The sequence below is a fragment of the Beta vulgaris genome, chromosome 1, assembly GCF_026745355.1.
Source record: "Beta vulgaris subsp. vulgaris cultivar EL10 chromosome 1, EL10.2, whole genome shotgun sequence".
Lineage (NCBI taxonomy): Eukaryota > Viridiplantae > Streptophyta > Magnoliopsida > Caryophyllales > Amaranthaceae > Beta > Beta vulgaris.
Window position 1 is genome coordinate 59,132,972 of NC_079202.1, and position 24,761 is coordinate 59,157,732.

The window sequence follows — 24,761 nt, forward strand, 5'->3', positions numbered from 1 at the left end:
ATTACTTTAACTATGACGAATTTTAAACTCGTAAGTAAACTTTATTATATATGATTCTAGAATTTATAAAACAAAACAAACAATTGACAATGATACTGAATGAATGAGTTTCAGTTTTTCGTGATCGATTTTCAATATAAACGTCATCGGTGTGTAATTATGACTAATTTTTATTTCATTCTATAGTAAACCTATGTCATGTGAATTTTAAATCAACAAATAGAAGTTGGGAGATATATCGAACGAGACTTGAAGTTGTGGTTTTCGCTCTATAGAACTACTAGTTCACATACTCGGATGCTTTTCAAGTAACTTTTAGGTATAAGTACACTTTGAAAACTATATATCCATGATCCAAGATTTTTTTCTGTGTTACAAAAGTAATACTGAAGTGTATAGTAATACAATCTCATGTAATTTTGTTGGATCACTTTGGTTCTTACTGAAATTGAACAACCAATTGGAATAAGGAAATGAGACTTTATTGGGTTATCTTGTATAAGAATATAAATTTGTCACATTTCACATACTGACATACACCTCAAGACTATGAGATAATGATACAAAATTGACTGTAGTCTGTATGACATGTCAATTTACAAGTTTGGCACATTAACCAAGTCCTATAATTTGTAGTGTAATTCATACTTCAAAACTGAGGCCTAGGATAGGATTAGCAAGTGGAACTGTATGAAACCTGGAGTTGATTTTCTATTCTTCATAGTAGGCTCTTAGTCTCCTGCAGCGTAGTAGCTTCAGATGGAAGTCCGAAATCCGGCTCCTGACTTTCATGCAACGATGTATTTACCAGGCAATCAAGATCTGGGACTGACTCGCCTGAGAAACAATTTCGAAACATTAGACTCCTTTTGTTGGAGATCATAGTTTGATCTTTACATCATAAGAAAACAGCAACATCACTCAGGTCAGTGCATATGGACATGAAATAGATCCTAATGGACCTAGCTGGCTTGTGAACTGTTTGAACTGAGCTCAAAAAAGTTATGAGCTGAGAACAGTTGATTCGAATAAGTTTTGACTGATTTATTTTATATACAGTGAAATTTCACTCAAATTTAATAGTAAAGATTTGCACCCAGATAGAAATCTCAAAAGAAATAGCAAAAAATAGTTACGAACACCTTTTAAAAAAGTAAAAAACAGTTATTAACAATAAATTTGGGGGGGTTGTTCGGACTTAAGTGGAGTTTGAGATGAGTTAAACGTGAAAATCTTAGCTTGGAAAAGCTTGAATTGAAACTCAACTCGAGCTCGATTGCAAGTGTTATGACCCGTGAGTTGAGCAACCCCAAGCTCGAATCGTTATTTGTTAATACGCGTAAACATGAATCAATCAATGAAAGTGCAAATGGAGGAATTAGTGATTGTACCATGCATTCTCTTGACAAATCTTTCAAACTCCATGAAGTTGGATTCTTCCATTAAATCAGGATTGAGCCTGAGATAAGTGAAAGCTGATAGATGCTTTCCGTCAGGATCGTTTCGAGGTTTAGCATTTTCCAATATTTTGTTATAACCCTCTCTGTCATAACAACAAAGAGCATTCTCACTAGCAACTGGTATGCAAACATCCCATGCAGCATTCAGGACCTAAAATTAAACAGCAGAATGTTAGGGATGAAAAGCTTCACAAATGTCCAAAGACAAAAAAAATTCATTGTGAAAGAAAAGAAAAGCTAGTAGGAAATCATCAGATTTTTTTTTAAAAAGGGATAAAAAGCAAAGCCATCCACAATATGATTTTAGCACAAAATGGGTTCAGGAGTGAGGAGCTTACCTGCCAAACCAACCCCTCAGGGTCTGCTAGGGCCTCCGGGTACTCCTCGTGTTGGTTCAAGGTGCGTAATTCCACACACGTAAAGTTCAGAGCAGCTTCATGTTTCTTCAACATTTCTGCAATTGGAGCATAGCCATCACGATTGCAGGGATTGTAAAACCCAGCAGTCAGCTCAGCAGCATGACTGGCTGTCTTGTACCACCAATGAATGCCTGACAGCTGCAAACCAATGAAGGCTTGCCTTTAGTACTGAAATAGAAACTCATACTTGCAACCTTGAATTGGTCGCACTTGAAAATCACAAACTTCTGTAAATCTGGGTCTGAAAAATTGCTTGCTCACCTTTGCAGCAATGCTGAACCCTTCAAAGGCTAGGTTAGCCAGGGCAAGTACACGATCTCCATGATCAATCAGAACCTTTGAGTACCAATTCAGGAAGAATCTACCATAATAGCTGTCATAATCGCCACCGTCACGGAAAAAATCTGTCTTGTCTGGCCAAGAATTATAAGAACCTGCATTGTCAGGTGCTCTAGCCCAAGATAGATGTCCCCTCACTTCAGCTGCCTTCTGCAGACTCTTCATTAGATACTTGTCATAGCACTGCAAAAAAGGTAATGTATATACCATGAAGTGTGTTATAAGAGGCAATTAGGAAAGGAGATAACCAGTCAGAAATACTTAATTCAAGAACACAACATTCTTTCTTTTTCAGTTTTTTTGGCAAGGAGTTGAAAGCATCCAGCAATGTCAGGATGGATAACTATGAGGAAACTTTTACCAAGAGCAGTTGTTGTTTTTACCTGGAACTCACCAATGCCTGGATACTTCCAACCATGGTTTGCGGGATAGGATGGATAACGGAGCTCCCCGCATGCACCTAGCCCAACCTCAATCTCAGAGATGGTTCCACCCTCAAAGAACTCATTAAATTCCACACGGAAGCTTCTCATATAGTCAAAGTAAACCTGTCTTGTCACCAGGATAAGTTTCAGAAGTATGATATACAAACCTATTAGACTAGGAGGTTGACAGTAGACTACTAGACTAGGTAACTGACAGCAACAACCTGGGTAATTTCATTAAATATTACTCTTCTGTGACATAGATAACTACCTCGTGACATGCTACCATTTATTTTTCCTATACCCAACGGAACCCATAAAGAAGGGAATTCTAAGCGCCCATATATTACAATTACTTACTAGTTACTAGTACTGCTTAGCGACAAACAGGAGTTAGAAGCAACTTGCAAAAATATAGGATACCTCAGCTGCAGTACGGCCTCTTAATACACGTTCTTTGTCTATTCCCCATGAGAGGCATTCAGTGTTGCGTTTACCTTCTCGATCCGTGAAGTATATATCTGGATTACTTTGACCGATTTCTGTGATCCAATGTGGGAGTGGGATATTCACATCATCCCCAACATTACCTCCACATCCATGGAAAGACATAACAACCTGTGACAGAACAAACAGTTGAGAGTTTGCAAGTTATATTCACTAAAGGTGAAAAATATCTGAATAAGTGCCTTTAGGAAAATATTAAATCTATACTGATTGGCTAACATTTCTCAATGTGGGTCTTCTAGAAGTGCTCTTTTTATTATTTCAGGAGGCTGGTTGCATACTAGTATCGTACGACAGTACAGCAAGTGTCCTGAGTCCATTACTGACCCAAGAAGTAGTACCAAACTCCCAAACAAGCTGTTCTGTCGTAGGCTCTTAGCAACTAAGAGTTAACCAACTCCAAAATTCTCATGTGTCACTCTACTTTCCTGGAGATAGGCATCTCCACATTTGAAATAAAGCTATGAATGACCATCATATATTCATATTCACTTCACATGGCTACCTTTTGGTCACAAACTCACCAAATCAAGCTCACATATGATCTCAACAGTGTTAGTTACATTAGTTACATAAATCTTACTCGTGATACATTTCTAAAGGCATACATAGCTCAGCCAGCCAGCCAGCCAGCCATGTCAAACGATTAGAATCCCACTAACCTTCAAAAATTTGAGCAGCAAAAACATGAAATCAGACATGAAGCTTGAATTACGAGCTACATGTCCTACATAGTACATACCAAGACAAGAGCATGGGAACAAAGAATACCTGCAACTTAAGTCCAACATCACGTACGACTTGAAATAGTTTCCTGTAACCAGTCCAATTATATTGCTGTGGTGCAAGTGCCTCTACTATGCCCCACCAGCAATCAACCATAACACCATCAACATTTATTGACTTCAAAACTTTTAGTTGCTTCATGAGGTTATGCGGATCCACCAGCTCACAGTTCATGTTAACGAGAGCTAACTGTAAAGTTTGATGGAGGAGGAAAACAGTGAAAATAATAACCATTGCTGAAGGTCAATAGCAAATTAATTTGCACAATGCAATGAGAAGAAGCAGAAAGTAAAGAAAACAACAGAAGCCAAACTTACTGGCAACATCACATAAACAGGGACATAAGGTGTTCCAGCAAAATCCCGTTCTGGCAGCTTGGGAATTGTCTGTACGATCTGAAAGTAGGTAAGCTATTAATGCCATCACTTCACTCTAACGACACATTAAATAACTGGACTTTCAACAAAATGAATCCAAAGATGGTAAGCAACTGCATCTGAGATTCAACACAATGTCACATGATAAACATCAAAAAGAATAGCATGGTATTAGTGCTTACTAGTTACTACTGATATCTTCTCAGTTCTCAGAACATGACAAGTCCAATGCTTTGCTATTAATTAAAAATGCTTAGAACACCTTTCTGCTATGTAAGTTTCTATTTACATCGGTTGCACACACAAACACTTATCCACCACAGAAGCACACGCATCGAAAAAAGGTGCGAAAAGAAAGAAAAACCTAAAATCTTTGCTCTTTGGACTACCAGTATGTTCTAAATGATTGTCATTTTACTGCATTATCCAAATCATATTACCAGAAGTCTAGAAGTCTTCATCACATCAACCTTCTAAATTCAGATACCCAGTACTTAACTGGGACACAACACTCAACCTTAAACCAAAAACTTATGACATCTCCCACATCTAAATCCTTGAGTAAAAAAAACGACAAACCGCTTTCTATTGAACCCCATCAATCATTGTTTCTTTGATTAATTAATTGAAGGTTTTGAAAGACAAAAATCATAAATAATCTCAAACCAGCTTCCCAACCTTACATATCAGTTAATTAAAATTCCTCCAATTTTAAGATTATAAAGATAGGCTCCATTTGTTTTGGAGGAAAATATTTTCGAGGAAAACGATTTTCCCCATTTTGTATTGTTTGGTTGGATAAGGGATTTAAAAAGAAAAACCAAGGTGGAATTGTGGCAACGAGTTTTTCATCCCCTTGTAATCATTATTCCTCCAAAATTCGAAGAAAAACCATTTTCTTCCACTCTCTCATTCCCAACATCTCCATTTCCCCCTTCTTAGCTTAATAGTTTTGCATCACACCAAACATAATAAAACTAATACAAGTATTAATTTTTTTTTTCCACCAAAAAATATTTTCCATGAAAAACCATTATCTATAGAAAACGTTATTCATCAAACCAAACGGACCCTTAATTCGAATACGAAGTCAAATGCTAATCTAAAACATACCCTCAAATTTCATCAATACATAACAGATGAAAACAGAAGAATTTTCCACTTCACAAACAGAACATCATTGAAACATCAATGGTGGCATTACTACATAACATAAAAATGAAAAATTGAGTAACAAAATTGTTGCACCTGCTTCATCTTTATCTAACTACAAAACCAAAACTAAAATCATACAATTATGCAAATTCAGAGTATTAAATTGAAAAAAAATTAAAAAAAAAAAAATCACCTCTTCATTTTCCAAAGAATCAACAGAATCATCATCAACATCATCATATTTAACATCAGACTCAGAAATAGTTTCCAATCTCTCTCCTCTATCTTCAACCATAGCCGATCTCCGAGTCTTGTAACTCAGTGACCCACAACTTTTACTGAGTTGAATCGGACCATTTTGAGAAGAAACTGTGCAAGAAAGTATTGTTCTCCGACGAGTCAAACTGAGTGAACTCGGTGCAACTTTACTCAGTAGGAGTGTAGTGTGAAACGACATCGTAGCCATCTTCTTCTCAGTTCTGAGTGGAGGAGAGAGAAAGTGGCAGTGAAGAAATTTGGCGGGGTGTTGAGCAATCCAATGAAAGTGACACGTGGCTTGATGTACACCGTTGATTTAGATATTTCTGGAAAATCGAAAAAGTGTTTTGAGTATTAAAAAAGTAACAAAAAAAAAGCGCCGTCTGTGGGGATCGAACCCACGACCACGTGGTTAAAAGCCACGCGCTCTACCACTGAGCTAAGACGGCTTTGCGCATCCGGGGAATCGAACCCCGGTCAGTACCGTGGGAGGGTACTATGATACCACTACACTAGATGCGCCTTCTTGCTTTACCTTCTAAATCATTTTTATTTATCTATACTTTATATTGTCTTCCAATAATAGTTGAAATAGTTAATATTATTTTAAGAACATAATGGTCATATTGAGATAAAACAGATACTAAACATATTTCATGGTCATTATATATACTACTGCTACTATATATTAGTAAAAAAAAATTATCAAAGTAAAATATGTAAATAGTATCTATGCTAATATATTAAAAGGCGTTCCTTCAAAGGAATGGTGCCACGTAACACTATTCACTATATATGCATCACGTACCTTGGCCACATGATCTTATGTACCATCTAGATCGTTATTTCATTTTACAAAATAAATATTGTTGTCACTAGATTTGAACATGCAACCTTTTGCAAAGAGAAGTTTGTCCTTAACATCTCAACCAACTGTTTTTAGTGTTTCATAAATCTCCATAATGTTATATATTCATTGCAAACATAAAGTAAATTAAATGTTAGATTTTTGTAAAATTAATTTTTAAAAGAGTGGATAAATATATATCAATTATGAAGAAGAAAAAAGGTAACGCTCAGACCAACACACTTATTATAAGTTAAAATGGAACAACTAACAACAAATGAATGGAGGGTTAGATTATAAATCCTTTTTAAAAAGTCTTTTGAGCTTATGTGTAATGACTCTATTTCAACGATAACCTTTTTAGTTGTTATTGATGAGCTTGTAGTGAATCAATTTGTTCTTTACTCAGATAATTATATACATACTATTTTCCCTAGCTATGCATTTTCGTTTATATACCCTATATTTTTTCCTTATTACGAAATCTCCCTTATGCGTGGACATATGTTTTTAATGTTTGGAAAATACATAATTGCACGGTGTTGATATTTGGAAAATACATAATTACACCGAGTTGAAATTTGAAAAATACATAATGAAACGAATTTTGACAAAATTACACATGATTCCGATGTATAAATTACGAATGTGATGATCAAAGTTAAGCATGTGAATATACAAAATTCAAAGTATAACTATTTTAGAAAAACATAAAGAATATATATAACATAAGTTTGAGACTAAATACGAAAAGAGAGATTCATGTGAAATTGTGAATGCATGTGCACCAAAACTTGGAACATTGTGAATTTACACTAAGTAATATAATTATCACCATACAATAATTTCTTTACAATCGCTTTCCACTTGATTCCTCTAAATCCATTTCGTATGTTGTATGAGAGGGGTTGATGTTCCCATAACATCAAAAGGATTCTGAGTGGATCTGCAACAATTTCAATTGGTAGTTACTTATGGTAAGTCGATGACCATGTATTATAAATTCTTCCACGAATGAAAGACAACTTTGTCATAAAATTCAAAGCTTAAATGATGGACACGTTTGTATGTAATAAAAATATGGTATGCATATGTACATAGCTAACAAGACAAATGTGAAATGTACATGGCTAACATTAACAAGACAAATGTACATGACTAACAAGCCAAATGAACACATGTACATCTCTGTTGATATATGTTCATTGGTATTGGTCTTTATGTTTATAATCTAGTCATTTATGTTCATCGCGCATATGATTATTATCTTACGGACGTATATATGTACTGATTTAGGTATAAAATCATGCATAGCTCATTAGAAAACAAGTTGTGAACATTGTATGTAAAAACTGATGAGAGAAAGTCTCTTACTTTAATTGGAAGGGTTTTGCATGCATGCAACTTCACCTAACAACTTTGTGAATATGACTTATTTCTATAGCCTTTAGTGTGAAAATGACCCGAAGATAAATTGACTATTTTCTTGTGCTTAAAAGTCAAAGATTGGAAGCTATAATAACAAATTATCCAAGATACCAAGGAACATCATCAATATTGCTAGGTGATACTCACAACGACACTAACAATGATGAGAAAGTTAGTTCATCATATTACAGTTCACGTTTTCCCTTTCTTATTGAAGATGCCTCAAAGTAGAATGGTGATAGAGATGTAAACCTTTGACCAAATTAGAGATCCTAAAGTTATTAATATAATCCTTATAAAGATAAATTATTGATCTTACTTAATCAAGTTGAACTCCTAATCTTAGTTGAAAAACAAAAAAGCTGACTTCAATATGCAAAAAGATAGATATAAGAAATACTGAGATCTCATAAATGATCCTGATAATGTGAGTTGTTTTACATTGTGGGAAATGAGAGAACGAAATCACTTAATAAGCTAAAAAAAGGGGGAATTTTATCATACACCCAGTTTAGAGGTGATCATGCACCGGGCCGGGCTTTGGCCAAAAAAAGTGGCCCGTTTCGAACCAAGTCCTGGATCGAAATTCTCGCACCAAAATTTGCTAATTCGGGGCGGATCATGGGGGTTTTCGAACCGAACCAAAAATTAGTCTAGTTTTTAATATTTTATGTTACCCGTGGTCCAGATTTTTGCCCAAAAAATTAGGTCAGGTCGGGACCCGACTACAGTTTCGAATCGAACCCATGTTGATCACCTCTAAACCGAGTATACCATGCTCATGGTACACCTAAGACTATTTTTTTTACTCATTGCTCATTTGAAACCTCCAAACGAGTATTATCACATACTCCCTCCGTCCCAAATTAGTTGCTACATTTTGACCGTAGGCACTATTCACGTCATAACTTTGACTATCTTTTACTCCATATACATAAGAAAAAACATAGTCATGTTGGATCTTATTTGATTCGTCCCAATTTGTATTTTTCAAATATATAATTTTTATAATTTTTTCATATATGTAATTCAGAATATTGGTGTTTGAAGTTGCATCTCGTAAACTGTGAAAAAACAAATGTAGCAACTAATTTGGGACGGAGGGAGTACTCCTTCCGCCCCATAATATAGTGCCTACTTCATTTTTGGTGGGTCAAAGTTTAAAATCTTTGACCGAATATTCTCATTGGTATATATAAAAAAAATATTCATGTGAGATCTTGTTAGATTCGTCTTGATGTGTAGTTTCATAATATCAAATTTTTATATTTTTTCATTAATACAGAAATGAAGATATTAAAGGTCAAAGTTACATCTTGAAGATCGTGTAAAAAAGAAACAAGCACTATATTATGAGATGGAAGAAATAATAGGTAAAGCTCTAAATAAGCAAATGAGCAAAACTAGCCTTAAAGTGTACCATGCACATGATACACTTGAATATATGATGAATACACTCCTAAAAAAGTTAATACCCCTAATATTGTCCATTGATGTTATAACAAGATCGCATTTGAATTTATGTATTAAGATGTACAAACTCTTATCACTTGATAGGTAAAACTCGTTTAAAGATTTATGAAATCAAACTTGAAATAAAGCTCGCAGATCATAGTCAATTCACGTATAAGGAAGAGTATTGAGATTACATGCACAACCTCACTTGAGTAGTTCCATTGAAGAAGATTTCATAAGCTTAAAGAGTTACTCCTATTTATATCGCCACTACTTAACTTCAATGACTGATTGAGCTACATAAACAAGTATCTATTATAACTGAAAATAGACACATTTTTTCTGAAACTCATCCATGCACCTTTAATACTATTATTAATTCATTCTCCACTCATTTATGAGTTCAAAACTATTGACTATGAAACTCATTTTACATTCACTAATGGACCTCTTACTGAAGTTGAAATGTGTGCATGACCTTGCAAGTTACATCAATGAACTTGCTGTACATTAAAACTTTCAATAAGAAAATTTGATCTCAAGGTAAGTTGACGTCGTTGATAACTGAAATTTTTGACCCTTGAAATGATTGTTTCTAACATTGTGAACTTGTAGGCAATTTCTCTTCTTATTCTTGAAGATGCATGTACCAATGTCCCTGCAATGTGCTTTTGAGTGCACTATATATAAGCAGACAAGCAGTTGTACATTCTATTCAACAGGTACCGAGATCGAACCTATTTCCCGATTCTTGGCGGAAGTCTTGTTGCCGTTTCTTCAAGTAGAAAACTTTTCCCACTACATTTGTAGAAGTCAAATATCACGCAAAGGAGCAAAGGCCAAAAGCACAAGCACAGTGTGAAAATTGCATCTCTTCAGTCTCAAGAGACTATTGAGAGTATATAAGAAGCCACAAATAAGCACAAGGTGAAAGATTTCGGGTTCTTTCACTATAAATAGTAAGCTTCATGAGCATCCTAACAACAGAAAGTACACCAACAACACGGTTTCTTTCTCTCGACTTTCTCCGTCTTCTTTCCTTGTACATAATATCGCATACAAAAGAAAGTTTCTTCCCTATAAAAAAAAAAAACATAAACTAGATAGATTATTGTATGTTACTTTTTTCGAAATCTTTCTCGAGTTTTTTCATTCCTTCATATACTGTGATGAAAGTTTGGATTTTGCAGTTAAAACTTATATTCGGAAATAGCTAAATATAAAGGGGAATATAAAAGAAGATGACCACCCAAGATGAAGAAATACAACCAGAGAATTCGATGAAGCAGCAGCTAGCTCTTGCAGTTAGAAGCATCGGGTGGAGCTATGGAGTCTTCTGGTCATTGTCAACTGCAGAACAAGGGTACACATATATAACCTTTCTTAGAATCGCCCTTGCCCTCCAAAATGTAAAAGAATAAAGGCAAGGGAATCTGGCTTGTGAGATGAGATGCGCAAAGAGTACATTTAACGTCTAATATTAGTGTAGAAATGGAAAACAGAAACTAGCAAGTTCTTACAAGATCAGATTCTTCATTAAATAAACTAATCAAAACAACAATGAACTAGATTAATCTTTAAGGTTTGGAAGTGTAACATATATACTTTCTCCAGATTTTATATAGTTGTAAACACTTTCTTATTTAGATGGTTTAAATTAGTTGCAACAATATACCTTTTTGCTATACAGACTTCTCTCCTCCTCTCGTCATAGATTAACCTTATTCAACTCTTTTCTATCACATAAGTCTCCTAAAATATTTGGGTATCCCTCTTACATTGCATCTAGAAAGAAAATGGAGGAAGTATTTATCTTCAAGCACTATTTTCTCATGACTTAATACACTAGCAAAGGATACAAAAAGTACATTCATTCATGTACAGAATTTTAAATAAATTTTTTTATGTAGTGGTTATTCGTGTTCAACGTATTACATTTCCTTCAAATTTGCAATTTTAAGATGTTTACACATTCTACGAAGTGTAAAAAACTGTTGTTGACAAATGCGATCTTCCTATGTTGAGGTACTATGTTGCTCAGACTCGGGTACCCATGTCCGACACGGGTACGTGTCCAAGTGTCCGACTCGGCTATTTTTTGGAATTTTTTCTATTTTTTAGCCCAAAACAAAGTGTCCAAGTGTCCCACCCATGTTCGAGTGTCGAGGATCCGACACGGGTACTTGAGGTAAAATGAAGAGTCCGAGCAACATAGTTGAAGTATACCAAACTCCAAGTATTCTACTTCCGCCAAACAACTACATAGTAGTAATCATCTAGTAACACTAAAGTTCATTTTAACCTCTTCCACAACCCTAATGGCCTAGGATTGTCTCAACTGCTGCATGAGAAATTTTATTTTTCCTTTGCAGGGTACTGGAATGGAGTGAAGGCTACTATAATGGACACATTAAGACGAGAAGAGCCGTTCAAACTACTGATGTTGACACCGAAAAACTAGGTTCAGAGAGAAGTGAGCAGTTGAGAAAGCTTTACGAGGCTCTTTTAGAAGGCGAATTCGAGCAAGGGACCAAGAAACTCTCAGTTACACTATCTCTGGAAGATCTATCTGATCTAGAATGGTATTACTTGGTTAGCATGTCCTTCAAATTCAAAGTTGGTCAAAGGTATCAGTTATATCCTACCTACAAAATTGTATATTTATTATTATGTTCACAATTATAAAATATAAAGTCACAACTCAAAACTATAAACTGTTGATCAGTTTGCCGGGACAAGCATTGGAGACCGGGCAACATATCTGGCTATATGACGCTCAGTCTGCTGATAGCAAAGTGTTTTCTCGCTCTTTGCTGGCAAAGGTTGGATCAGGGGACATTAAGAATCTATTTCATGTGCATAAATTTTATACCAAACTACTAAAGGAATCTAACTTGTTTCACTCATCTCCATTTTTGGTCCATCTAAAATGAATTTGGCTCCCTAAAGAGCGCATCTATTCAGGTATGGTCTTTTCTCCTAGCTTATATAGATCAATCACATTCAGGCTTGTTTAGCATTTTTTGTTTTCGAATTTCAGTTTTCCTGAAAAATAGAAAATATTATGTTGTCAAGATTTATAACAAACATGATTAGTAAGTGTATAACTAATTATATAGAATCTACACCATAGGGTTTTGCCTGGTTTATTAATAACAGTGGCATAGTGTAAATAAAACAAATCATGTTAGGAAAGCATATTATTTCCATACACTATTTTAGTCTTTTTTTTTTTTGAAAGGTAAGAAGAAGGGGGATCACTTAAGGGGGATAATGGAAATTGACCTCAGAGATACAAGGTGGAAGTGATGCCACTACTCCACCACCTCAACTCTACTATCTTAGTCCTTGCATAATGCATATTCTTCTTTCTTTGTATACATACTACTTTGGTTTTTGCATATACGGGCATATAGGAGCAGTATGTGGTAGCATAGTGGTGTTGGCATATAAACACTAAAAGTTTATAACGGACAGAAACTGGGACGTTCTTCTATATCATATGCCTTCTACAAATATCTTAAAACCAAATACTGAACAACTGCCATTCATACCAAACAGATCTTTAGAGTTTCAATTTCTGTTCTCATAGACTCATAGTATATGTTATCCGGAATATCATTTCAATTTGAAGTACCCAATGTGATATCAGACACTCAAATACATTACACTTAAATTCTAATTAGATCCACAAAATAAGATGAAACTCCTCATGTATGTCCATCTCCTACCCTTACTTTTCTGATATAGTTCAAACAACATGCAGCATTCATAAATTTAAGCAATCTCTTTCAAAATATCTCTTTCAACATGTAATCTCTTTCAAAATATCAATTGTATCAGCAAACTTTAATCTTTACCAGAGACATATATACTACTCAGTAACCTTATCAGGTTTCACCATCACTATCAAGGATCAGGAAACAAAACGGATTTCCTTTTATGCAGATTTAATAGTCATTTGCAGCATTGCTCAATTGCCTCGTGTAAAAGATATTGACACAGCATTACGTGAGGCAATTCCCCCAGCCCCCTGAAATAATTTTTTTTCCCCTCATGTGACGCTGTGTCAATATCTTATACATTTACACATAATTTTGAGTAAGTTACAAATATTTGTTGAAAAACAGCGGAATATTCCCTACCTTAAGAGTTAAGATCATGCTGTGATTAGCTATCGATATCCATGCCTTTCTCAGAGAACTGTGGACATATAAATTTTCACGTAAAAGTTGTTGAAACAACAAACATGAAATTCTGTCAGACATGATTCAAGACACGTCATGGACAAAAACCATATGTTGCACACTTTAACTTTGTCTACATGCTTCTATTTTAACTTTTTTAGCATTCCATATAAGGTATCATTTGCCTTAGCTGGCTTTTGTCTTAACAGCCGTGACACTATAGCTTGAATTACTAAAAATCTAAAAATAACTCTCTTATTTGTTTGCAGACAGTAATATGTTTTCCACACTTGGGAGGTGTGATGGAGCTAGGGATGACAGACCTGGTAAACTCTGTAGTGATTCTGTGGAGCTACTGTTAACAATATCCAAGTTAAAAAATTCTACACAGCCACCATCACTAATTTCTGAAATCTTTTCCTTCACTATTGCTTTTCATGCAAGGTAATTGAGGACATAAATCTCATTCAACAGATCAAGACTACCTTACCAGAACTCAGAAAGTCCGTTTGCTCCCCAAAAGCGTCATCTGTTCCACACACTGCAGATTCTGACAAGGACAGTAGAGATGCTAATATCAATAAGAATGAGAGCACGGTGGTGGATGTATCACCTTTGTCAACTCTTCCTCATTCTGCAGAACAAATGAAGTTTGATCAGGAAATTGAAAATAATTTATACCTAAGCATTCTTGAAGATTTCAACATAGATTCTCCAGATGATTGCTCAAATGACTCGTGCCACCATGAAGAGGCACCTGTTTATGGTTGCACATCCAGCTTTGTGCCATGGATGAAAGAACTTACAGTTGATGATTGCACAATGCAGGAATCACAGAGTGTTCTAAAGAAGGTTTTATTTAGAGCACCTTTAACGGATGCTTATAGCAGCACCTCAAGTAGTGTCAAGGATGATGGAAACAAAGATTATCCTTTGAGTTCAGAAGCTTATGATGTATATATGCAGGATTTTGCTTCTCAGGAAGCCACAGCCAATATACCGCTCTCTGAATGGGATGAAAAAAGAGAGAATCAACTGTATACAGTTCATGAGTCAACGATTCCTTCAATCACTGAGGTAATTCACCACTTTTTGCATCTATATCTTATAGAATCGCCAACAAACAACAGGAAGTGGCCAAGGGATACTTAGGATCTGTTCCCCTCACCTTATTTTCATTTATATAAGGAAAAATAAGTTCAGAAAAGTTTAATTCCCTCATTGCTCGTCATTTTATTAATGGGAAAGTGAAAACAAGGTGGTACTGTGGTAGATCCCTAGCGGAACGTAATGAGTGGTTGGTTAAATATAAGACTTCAACTACGGGTAGCTATTGGAAATAGCCAAAAAAAAAAGGGTCTGTTTTTGGCCAAAAATAGAAAAATGGACAAACAAACATGAATTATTATTCTTCTCAATTTTTTTGAATTATGTTTACTTACAAACTGATCCATTATGAATGATATTTCAGACAGATGAAGCAATAATCCTAACTGATCATACAGTAGAATATCTGGCTGGAGTTGATGAGCTAGAAAGTAGCCTAGACTTGAAAAGAACAAATGTAGCAAAAAACTTGAATATGTTAGAACAGACATCTGACAGCTATAACAAGAGCAAGGCTTCTGAGAACAATGAAACAGACCCAGATTTACATAAGGCTAATCAAATGGAGATTCTGCAGCCATTAGATGTAGATATGGAAGTAAGCATAGTAGAGCATGAGGTTCTTATCACACTCAGTTGTCCTTGGAGAGAATTTCTGTTGATTGATATTATGGAAACACTGAGCAAACTTAACTTGGATACACACACAATTCAGTCATCAACACTTGATGGTACTCTCTCCGTGTTCCTCAAATCTAAGGTTTGTGTCAATTACCTAAATAAATACGTGACATGCTGACATATTCATGCATATCATACTTTAGATAAACGTTTGGGGATTTCATGAATGCTGAAGTTGTTTCCTTGATTACAGTTTCAGAGAGCAGCATTTACATCAGAGGGAATGATCAAACAAGCCCTTAAAGGAACTATCGGCATGTTTTGAAATGAAACTTGATAACTTTGAATGTATCCATGTTCTGCCACTCGATCTCAAAACTCCATTTCACACCAATATAATTGTACTATCCTTTTGAAATTTGTATACTACACAAGACTTGGACATCTATCCCTTTCTGACACTTGTATACTACAGTAATTAGGTGGTGCTAAGAAGAACAAAGGGAGTAATAATTTAAGTTGCTTAAATTACTCCAATAGTCCACCTAGCAATAAATTGCAACCAAACAAAAGAGAAAAAGGCAGCATATAACAAGGGCTTAAAGTTATTGAAGCATAAGGAGACAAGCAGCTGGTTTTAAGGTTAAACTGTCGAAAAATCAGCTGAAGCAGCTTAATAATTGAAAATAACTTAATGAAACAGCAAGTTATCAGACAGGCTTGGGGTAAAACTTTCAAGTTCAAACTCACTCTAAAGAAATACTGTGGAACCTACATATCTTGTTACACCTCTATATAATATAGTTCTACATACTTAAGAGTAGAATGTTGTTCAAACTTGAATAGCAACAATTAACAAGAAATTTTAATAGGACATCAATTTATTAAAGATAATAGTTTTTACAAGTCCCTATATCTGCTGAAGAATCCTACCTGAAAGAGGTTTTTCATCAATATGGTATCTTTTCACCTATCTTAAGATCCTTGCATCATATACTCATATAATTTGCTGAAATATAGATGATGTATGCTTCTTACTCAAAATCTACTTCCAGCCTAAGAAAAGTCACAAAATATCAATGGTCAAAGCATTGATTCATGAACTCAGCTATGTTGACTCTCCCAAAACAACTCAAATGAGCTGTATATCTATTAGCTAACATTCTAACAAAAGCAGAAAATGCCTACAGCTTTTTAATAGAGGAAAAAACAGAATTTATACAGTACAAAATTGTAAGCTAGTTGAGTCATACTAGAGCAAAATTGATCATGAGTAAATTCATGAACATAATGTTGTCTGTTTTCAGCAAAGTCGAAATACATAGTTTACTATGAACTAATCCCTATAGTCACATTGTTCCGCATTCATAAAATTAAGGATTTAACATGATTTTACCAATAAATCCTTTATCATAGTTGTCCAATCTCCGTCACTCAATTTAAGAATGTGAATTTCAGGAAATTTATTATAACATACCTTTTGAAAGTGACATTTTTCATAAGAGGTCCCAAAATAGTTTATGTGACTCTTATTTTTGAACGGAAGGAGTAATCAAATGCCATTGTCCTCTTCCTGGATTTTGCGAAAAAAGATGGTCAGTCGACTTCCCCTATAGAAAAAGTTGTGAACGAAAAAGATCAAACAAGTCTAACCTTTTGTCTTAATGTCTCATCTAAATTATAAGCCTGGTTATATATTATGGGCTAATGATGAGACAGACTTGTGTCGTTCCAATCAATTTCAAATTCTAAAGGAACAAACTACTCAAAGGCGACATTTCTAACATTTTTATTGCGTTTCAATTTGGCGCATTAAGGTTAGTCTGTTGACTGTTGAAAAAAATGCTACACACTAGGTGTATATAACTATAAGATTTCAGCACAAGGAACCAATCAAGGAGGAAGAAACTTCTAATTGGCCTTAAGTTTACTCAAGCAACAATCTTATATGCTCTTCAAGAAAGAGAAAGGAGGAATAGAGGATAGTTTTAAATCTTTCAGATAAGTCATAGCCCAGCTGTATCCTATATGTCTAAGGAATTTAAAAGTGGAACCATTGCTTCTTTTGACTAATGCTACAACTATAGTTTAATCTAGAACTTCATAGCTTAGCTTCGAGCATATAGTATTAATCTAACTGTTTATACATATAAACAATTTCTATGAATAACAGATTCCATGTCGATCCATACGAGAGCGTAGAACGATGAGGGGAAAAAAAAACTAACCTTATAAGCAACAATAAAGATTCAAATACATGAGCATGTTAAGTCAACGAAGCCCTTAATTAACCCTAGACAAACATAGCTTGTACTTACAAGCCAAGCCTAGTAAGCAACTGGGGAAAAATTAACTAACTAATTGCGGCCAGGTAAGTTTTATAGTTTATTACTTTATTATCACATGTTTTGGTGTGGTAGCAACTTCAGTGCACACTATATCTATACTATTATAAATTCTGCCGCGAGGAGTTTAGACAAGGCAAACTGTTTCTGAAATTATGCTCCTTAAATTACGGGTCACAGCCACAGTAATTGTCTAGCCTTATATACACCTTCTGGTCAAAAATAACTTGAGGACTTATTTTAACATAATTTTGCAAAAGAGCATTCCAAGTAGGTGAATTGTTTTTCTGGGCTTCCATAATGTAATAGAAGCAACATTTATACTCCCTCTGTCCCTTTTTCTTTCAAGTTGTTTATTTATTTAACATATAAATAGCTAACAGCTAGTACGTATTTACCAAACATCTTTTAATAAGCTAATGCTAACCACTGACTCAAACTCCCTTTAGTACCATCCAGGTCAAACCAGCCAAGTAAACCGGCTAACAGTCAACTCACAAAAACTTACCAGACAAGGTCAACGGTTTTTTACAAAATGTAAAAAAAATTAGAAAGAAAAGGTGGGTGGATCAGGTGCGCCATAATCCTACCATTAAAAAAAAAAAGGATAAAATTACAGTATGAGATATGAAGAGCAAATGAAATGGGATGGACCAAAAAGAATAAAATGAGTAACTTATGCATAAGTGAGCATGTAGCAGAATGACAAACATTGTAATTTGAACAACTTGCTCAGGTTTTATAATTCATGTCTTCGTGTGACTTGCAGAGTTGCAGTCAGGGCTGTAACATTTCATGTTGATGTAAGCATATATGTAAGACCAGAATTAACAATTAGCATTTGCACAAAATAATCATGCACAAAAACCAAATAGTACTTTTATATTTATTTCATTGTGAAAGGAACTACAACGCATAACGGCATAAGTATTCCCTTTAAAAGAAGCAACAAAGTCAAAGACTTCCAAGTTGCCCATTAACTAAACCTTACTTTGTCGTGATCTGTCTTTCTCTTCTACAACAGAAGAACCAAAAAAGAAAACAAAAGGTAGTTGAATAATTATTTGCAAGCAATCATGGATCGCAGTTAGAACACACCTATGTTACTCGCACTCTTCATATTATCTTAACAACCCATGTAGCGTCCTCACACTCCGACATAGGTATGGACACTTGGACGTTTCATTTTGGGCCAAAATCACAGAAAGATTTCATTAAATAGCCGAGTCTGGTTCGATACGTACCCATATCCGACATAACACCCAAGTCTAAGTCACATGGGATCCACTATATCAAATATCCAAAAGATACCAACAATTAGTCATGATACATATAACGGTAGTACTACTAACTATACAATATACATTAGACGAGGAAACATCTTCTTTCTGATCTTACTATAAAAAAGTTTTAATGGTTGTGGTTTGTTCATATGATCATTTACATTTCAGCTCCTATCCCTGCGAAATCTCTAACAGAATTCCCCACTTTGTCATACTTCTCTTTGTCATCAAACTCCCTGAAACGGACGTAGTCCGAGCAGACAAATGGCTTGAAAACTCTTTTCTTTTGAGGTCCTCCCCCCACCAACTCTTTGGGTGCAAAGATCACCTTGTCATCTTCAAAGGTCCAAAAGAAAGCCATCGAAAGACGATCTCTTGGTTTCCTTAACATGACTCTATGCTCAGATGACCTCAGGATTCCATTACTCCAAGCTTCCAACATGTCACCTATGTTCAACACAATACTACCCTTGACAGGTTCTATATCCATCCACTTTCCCTCCTTAGATCTTACCTGAAGACTGCTGACATCGTCAGGATACAAGATCGTCATACAGCACATATCAGTGTGCTTCCCGAGTCCTTCAACTTCTTCCTGAGTTGGTCCTGGTTGGGTGTAATTTATAATCCTTAAATAGCCATAACATTTCCTGAATTCCGTTTCATAGAATTTCTTCTCAAATCCATCCCCCAAGCTCATCAATATAACCTCTATAATCCTCCTGGATAAATTTGTCATTATGACTCCATACTCTTGAACCACCTCACTGTCATAATAAACTTATGATATACATGTGAAAAAATAAAGGAAACAAAATGAAACTATGGAGCTGTATATTATATATGAAAACGATTACCTGAATTCATTACTTTTCTGGTTAAAAAGAATTTTCCCAGAGCATTCAGCAGAGGAAAAGAAATCTGGTCCTAAAACTCGAAGACCCTCATAGTACGGAGAAGCTATAAACCGAGGAGTATAACTCTTAACAGACGATGTAGGACCGAGCTTGAGTTTTGTATCAGAGGGAAGGCTGAAAATTTGTCTCGAAAACGAGCATAAGTTGCTGTAAAGTTCTTCTGATATTCCATGATTTATAATCTGAAAGAATCCCCATTCTTTGCAGGCTTCCAAAAGAGAGGACAAAGAAGATGGATTTGGTGTCTTGGAGAGGTCCAAGATTGAAAGCTTTAAAGAACTCTGGGATTGGGACATTCTATTATGGGAAATTGAAGACAAAAGGCTTGGCTGCCAACTAATTATGTCTTCTCTTCAGAGATACAGTTGGAAGGTTAGATTACAAGGCAGAAAGAATGTCTATATATAGTATATATTATAGTCTTTTTCGGCTTATGAGCAGTGATCAATTCCCATTCACATATGAGCTTCTTGATGATTAGTATTCTATGCAGCTCCATAGGATGATTGAAAATTGACTATTAGGACTAGGTCATTATATCATCTTATGCAGCAACTTCAATTAAAATAAAACCTTAAAAAGTCTTCCGACTTACTTTCATTTAGTCACTTAAATGTTATTGTATGTTTGACTCCATAGTTAAAGAAAAGTTTCCTTTGTTATAGGACATAGTCATAAGAAAATAAAAAAATTGTACGACTTGCTAGTGAAGCAACAGAATAGCAGCACTATGTCAGCTTTGTCGTATTGTGAAGGTAAAATGTAAAACCGGGAAAAGGCTAATGATAAAGAGTAATCCCTATGTCCTTACTTGTATACCCCATAGGAGTTTACATGGGTTTTAGTATTTGGTTCAATGGAGTTGATGAAAAAGTACAGTCGTAGGACAATATGTAGTAGATGAGATAGTAAAATGGGTAGACCATGTAGCCAAATTCGTTAGGAGCACACATAGAGGAAGATCCCTTAAAAGGAAATGGTGAATACAGATAGGGACGAAGGGAGTAGAAGACTATGTTCTATCAATTTATATCATCCCATCTATAATTAATTCATCATTAATATTTTCTAAATCACAATGATCTATATTTTGGCTTCATAAGTTCATTTTCCATATATACAAACTCCCCTGATGCCTGGTGGACATATCAGATTTCATCCTATCATATCAGATTTTTCCAAAGTCTATGTGTATCTATTATGACCTCAGCATGGCTTGACAGAAATAAATTGTAATAAAATGTGTAGGAAAGTAATCCTAGGAGATCCTCAGTCATATAATATAATACTAAAGGTTCATTTAATACAAGTCATCATGAACTAAGCCATAATTTAAAACTAAGACGGGAGAATATTGAGAGGATATGAGGTAACTCTGAAGAGTGATCTTTATGTAGATGGGTGAATATTGAGAGGATATGAGGCGACTTTTAAGATTGTGGAGACGGGTGATTTACAAAGGGACATGAGTGTCCACCTTCATTTATACATATGTTGTATCTTAATCTCTGCTCAAATTAAGTGAATTATAAAGGTTCAACATCTTAAAACTAACTCGTATCTAATCTTCAAATCTATCCCCATACACAGCTTTGTCCAGTTGTCTCAAAGCTTACAAAGGTCATTATGACATTATCTTCTCTTTAATTGAATATTTCTAATGCCGGCACATAAGAACTGAGTCAAGCCATGGAAAAAGACATAAAATTGTTAGTAATATCTAACTTAGCTTCCTCGAATCCCACTGAACAGAATAACGTTCTCACTTGTATCACATTGGTGTAAAAGAAAACGATTCCGTGTTTATAATATTCTGTAGTACTTGCCTAGATTAGTCATAGATTTTGGATAAATCTTATAACTGAAAAACAATCTGTCATAGACCTTATCAATTCATTATCTGATTCAAATCTTCAACCCACTCAGTATATCCTTCTCAATTTTAAAAATAAACTAAGAGCACCTCACTGATATTCAGACAAACTCATAGCAGCTTACTAAATTAAGAAGCATGGTAAAACTCTTAACTGTTGTAGCTATGAATATACTGTGGTGACTTATAATTAATCGATTGGAATTTGGGATTCTCATGACTTGCCATAAATTATGCCGGTTGTAAGCAGGAGAAGTCGTTGATTACCCAAGAAGGGGAACTTCATTTTGTAGAATAAGAGTATTTTTCCTCACCAAATAGACATAATCCAGTCCTCTAGACTCCCAATAGGTAGCGTCGTATGGAAACCACATCCTATTTTTATAGGGCCATCTCTAAGCTCTGTCATCCTAATATCAACAATCATTTACTTCAGAATCATGTATAAACGTATTTAAAGTTATTCTTAAGCATGTGAAAGGAACTGCTTAATCCACAAAAATATATGTCGCTGCATACATCTATGATTGTAGAAGTACATAGTCTGATAATAAAGTTAATCTACCATGACTATAGAAGTATGAATATCCAATCTCTAATCATAATTATGTCATAAAGCTAAGAGCAGAGTCACAACTTACAATATTGTCATTTCATCACAATCAAGTAGTTGTCTAGGCTTCCGAGTCCCATCTCATGAACTATTCACTGCAGCAACCTGAAAGACACAAAACGTTTATTCAGGTGCAAGATGTGTTGGTGGTCGCAAAAAATGACAGCATTTTGCACTACCAAGGCATTGTAAATTTGTAATTGACAATAGTAGCATAGAGCAAGGTCATAAAGTTAAATTTTCATATTCACATCAGAGTAAGCATTTTAGCAGATTATCAATAACATTAAAGCTCAAGCCTCAATCCCAACAGAATGGTTCGGCTAAAGGGAATGTTTTCAACAACTTAAAAATTGCATGGAAACATCATCAGTCATTCTAATTGCATTTCTTGCCTATCAGTCTGTCCCAAACAGAGCACATCATATACCCAAACCCTAATGCTTCAGAAGCTATATCAAACGGACTCTTCATTTTTATTTTTGCTCATGTCAGTTACTCGACACTCCAACAATGAAACTGAAAATTGAACATTTCGACTTGGGTCAAAAATATATGAGCATTTGGGAAATTGCCAAAACTCACTATACGATATGTACGGTTGTACCATATTCGATTCTAGTGCCCAAGTCACCACCTCTAAACCAAATAATACTAGGTTTAGTGGTAAAGTTTGTATCTCACAACCTTGAGGTCGTGGATCAAACCCCGCTAGAGACACTTTAGGGGTGGGATTCCCTTATCCTTCCCTCCACTCCCAAGGAACCTTGCCTATGTGTAGCTAGGCCGGATTAATCTCCAAGAGGTTCTTGTCCCGTATGGCACTTCTCCTTACCGATCTAAAAAAAAGTCATATGACCCAATATCCACTCAAATCAATTGGACATAAATAATGTAAAGGCCACCAAATATGCTAGAACAGCCAAATTGGCTTACCAAGCAGATTAAAATAATTCACCAACTATATTATAAAAACAATTACAAGGTGATGATCTAGAAACTAAAAAACTACTATTAAATTTTCCATCTTTAGAAGGGTGTTTTACTCCATAAACATCAACTTCAAAACACAATTTTTGTTCAATCAAGGTTGCAAATTGAAGCAGAACATACGAACCAAACAGTAATCAAGTTTACAATTATTCATAAACAGTCCACAAATTAATGCCCTAAAATTCAGTAACAAACAAAGGTGCATGATTTTCACCATCAACTAAAAAAGTTAAAATTTTGAATTTACGATAAAATTAATATCAATATCTAATAAGAAAAAATAGACAGAAAAAGAATATAGACGTCATTTTCACCCCAACTTTCAAAGGCACTCGTGCGATCACGATTACCTTGCAGAAATGGCGGTAGAAATCGATTTCCTCCATATTTCGCTATCAATCTAAATTATCTAACGTTTATGTCGCATCTTGAACAAAAGCAAGGAAACGTCTAAAACTCTAAACTCTTGTGGTTGAATTAAATTAAAACTATTTATTAGGTCCGGATTAGGCCCGAGTAAGAAAAATTTTTATTTATTAATATAATACTTTATGATAATAATACTATATATACTTAGTCTAATGGTTAAGACTTTAGTAATATGTATTTGAGGCCAAATGACATTTTCAATGTTTTGCTACTTTTACTTTTGGTGCTTGTCATTTACGTAATATTTTGTATCATAAATAAAAATGATTACAAATTATTAATATAAACCGTCTATGTTTATGTAAAAACTAGCTCGTATGCGTGCGACTACATATTAATATTAATACTAATATTCGAATTTGTATAAAGTATTTATTAATGTAAAAAATAAATATGTATGTCGTACTAACAATTTAATTTTTACAAAACTTAGGATTGAAAATGAAGGTAAGAGATTTTGGTCTATGCTTACTTTTTCTTATCGGGTTAATTGTTTCGCTCAAATAACATCATGACTACGACAATTATGAAATCAAAATTTTAAAAAGATGAGTTATATTCTATTTTTTCCGGTAATTTTATTATTTTATTATTTATGTTATTTATAATTGTTATTGAATATTTAGGTTAAAAAATTGGAAAATGATATACATATTCCTTAGGGCTATGTATAAGGTGCTTAAAATGGATATAAAATATTGAATCAAGCATTTATTACCTCAGTTGATGTGAAATTGTGTCTTTAATTCTTAAACTGTTTCCATTTAAAGAAATGTATTTAATACTTATATGTAGCCCTAAGGGCCACATATAACATCACCCTAAAAAAAATTGTACTTTTGGGTTTACCATAGTTGGATTTTTTTCGTTATGTTAGTTTCATACTTTGACTGTCTACGATGATCTATATACAAGGATAATACATAGTCATATGAGA

General features: G+C 34.7%; 3 protein-coding genes and 2 non-coding genes across 12 annotated transcripts; 1 reads left to right on the forward strand and 4 right to left on the reverse strand.

The window, feature by feature from the left end:
• Positions 1 to 460: 460 nt before the first annotated feature.
• On the reverse strand, positions 461 to 6,002 carry LOC104887489 (beta-amylase 2, chloroplastic). The gene is made up of 9 exons (XM_010672121.4): positions 5,662 to 6,002; positions 4,254 to 4,331; positions 3,922 to 4,125; positions 3,067 to 3,261; positions 2,602 to 2,766; positions 2,141 to 2,401; positions 1,799 to 2,017; positions 1,392 to 1,611; positions 461 to 837 (listed from the first exon to the last, which is right to left on the reverse strand). The coding sequence occupies exons 1-9, from the start codon at positions 5,932 to 5,934 to the stop codon at positions 719 to 721; spliced, it is 1,734 nt and encodes a 577-aa protein (XP_010670423.2). The 5' UTR covers positions 5,935 to 6,002; the 3' UTR covers positions 461 to 718.
• A 101-nt stretch (positions 6,003 to 6,103) lies between these two features.
• Positions 6,104 to 6,175, reverse strand: TRNAK-UUU (transfer RNA lysine (anticodon UUU)). The gene has a single exon. It is a non-coding gene; the product is annotated as a tRNA-Lys (tRNA).
• Positions 6,176 to 6,177: 2 nt separating this feature from the next.
• Positions 6,178 to 6,248, reverse strand: TRNAG-CCC (transfer RNA glycine (anticodon CCC)). Its single transcript has one exon. It is a non-coding gene; the product is annotated as a tRNA-Gly (tRNA).
• A 3,620-nt stretch (positions 6,249 to 9,868) lies between these two features.
• Positions 9,869 to 23,855, reverse strand: LOC104887477 (gibberellin 20-oxidase-like protein). 8 transcript variants are annotated; one of them, XR_008969683.1, is made up of 5 exons: positions 23,746 to 23,855; positions 22,431 to 22,507; positions 14,134 to 14,277; positions 13,602 to 13,659; positions 9,869 to 10,806 (listed from the first exon to the last, which is right to left on the reverse strand). XR_008969683.1 is itself a non-coding variant. In XM_057395347.1 (3 exons), the coding sequence occupies exons 2-3, from the start codon at positions 22,439 to 22,441 to the stop codon at positions 19,157 to 19,159; spliced, it is 621 nt and encodes a 206-aa protein (XP_057251330.1). In that variant the 5' UTR covers positions 22,442 to 22,507; positions 23,746 to 23,855; the 3' UTR covers positions 16,953 to 19,156. The 8 variants fall into 8 exon arrangements, 2 of the variants coding, with proteins under 2 accessions (XP_057251330.1, XP_057251328.1); XR_008969686.1 differs by having other exon boundaries at positions 14,129 to 14,277; XR_008969687.1 differs by lacking the exon at positions 13,602 to 13,659 and adding an exon at positions 14,512 to 14,649.
• Positions 10,698 to 15,696, forward strand: LOC104890435 (transcription factor EGL1). The gene is made up of 7 exons (XM_048648169.1): positions 10,698 to 10,819; positions 11,829 to 12,083; positions 12,182 to 12,278; positions 13,913 to 13,969; positions 14,088 to 14,720; positions 15,115 to 15,510; positions 15,625 to 15,696. The coding sequence occupies exons 1-7, from the start codon at positions 10,698 to 10,700 to the stop codon at positions 15,694 to 15,696; spliced, it is 1,632 nt and encodes a 543-aa protein (XP_048504126.1).
• Positions 23,856 to 24,761: the final 906 nt, after the last annotated feature.

Bases quoted from the DNA above. Each gene is read 5' to 3' on its own strand.
- LOC104887489 (XM_010672121.4), bottom strand. From the start codon at position 5,934: ATGGCTACGATGTCGTTTCACACTACACTCCTACTGAGTAAAGTTGCA. The intron at 2,767-3,066 runs GTATCCTATATT...GTGACAAGACAG, and splicing joins GAGGCCGTACTGCAGCTGAG to GTTTACTTTGACTATATGAG. The intron at 1,612-1,798 runs GTAAGCTCCTCA...GTTTAATTTTAG, and splicing joins CTGAGGGGTTGGTTTGGCAG to GTCCTGAATGCTGCATGGGA.
- LOC104890435 (XM_048648169.1), top strand. From the start codon at position 10,698: ATGACCACCCAAGATGAAGAAATACAACCAGAGAATTCGATGAAGCAG. The intron at 10,820-11,828 runs GTACACATATAT...TTTCCTTTGCAG, and splicing joins TTGTCAACTGCAGAACAAGG to GGTACTGGAATGGAGTGAAG. The intron at 12,279-13,912 runs GTTGGATCAGGG...ATTTGTTTGCAG, and splicing joins CTCGCTCTTTGCTGGCAAAG to ACAGTAATATGTTTTCCACA.
- LOC104887477 (XM_057395345.1), bottom strand. From the start codon at position 20,212: ATGTCCCAATCCCAGAGTTCTTTAAAGCTTTCAATCTTGGACCTCTCC. The intron at 19,767-19,856 runs GTAATCGTTTTC...TTATTATGACAG, and splicing joins CAGAAAAGTAATGAATTCAG to TGAGGTGGTTCAAGAGTATG.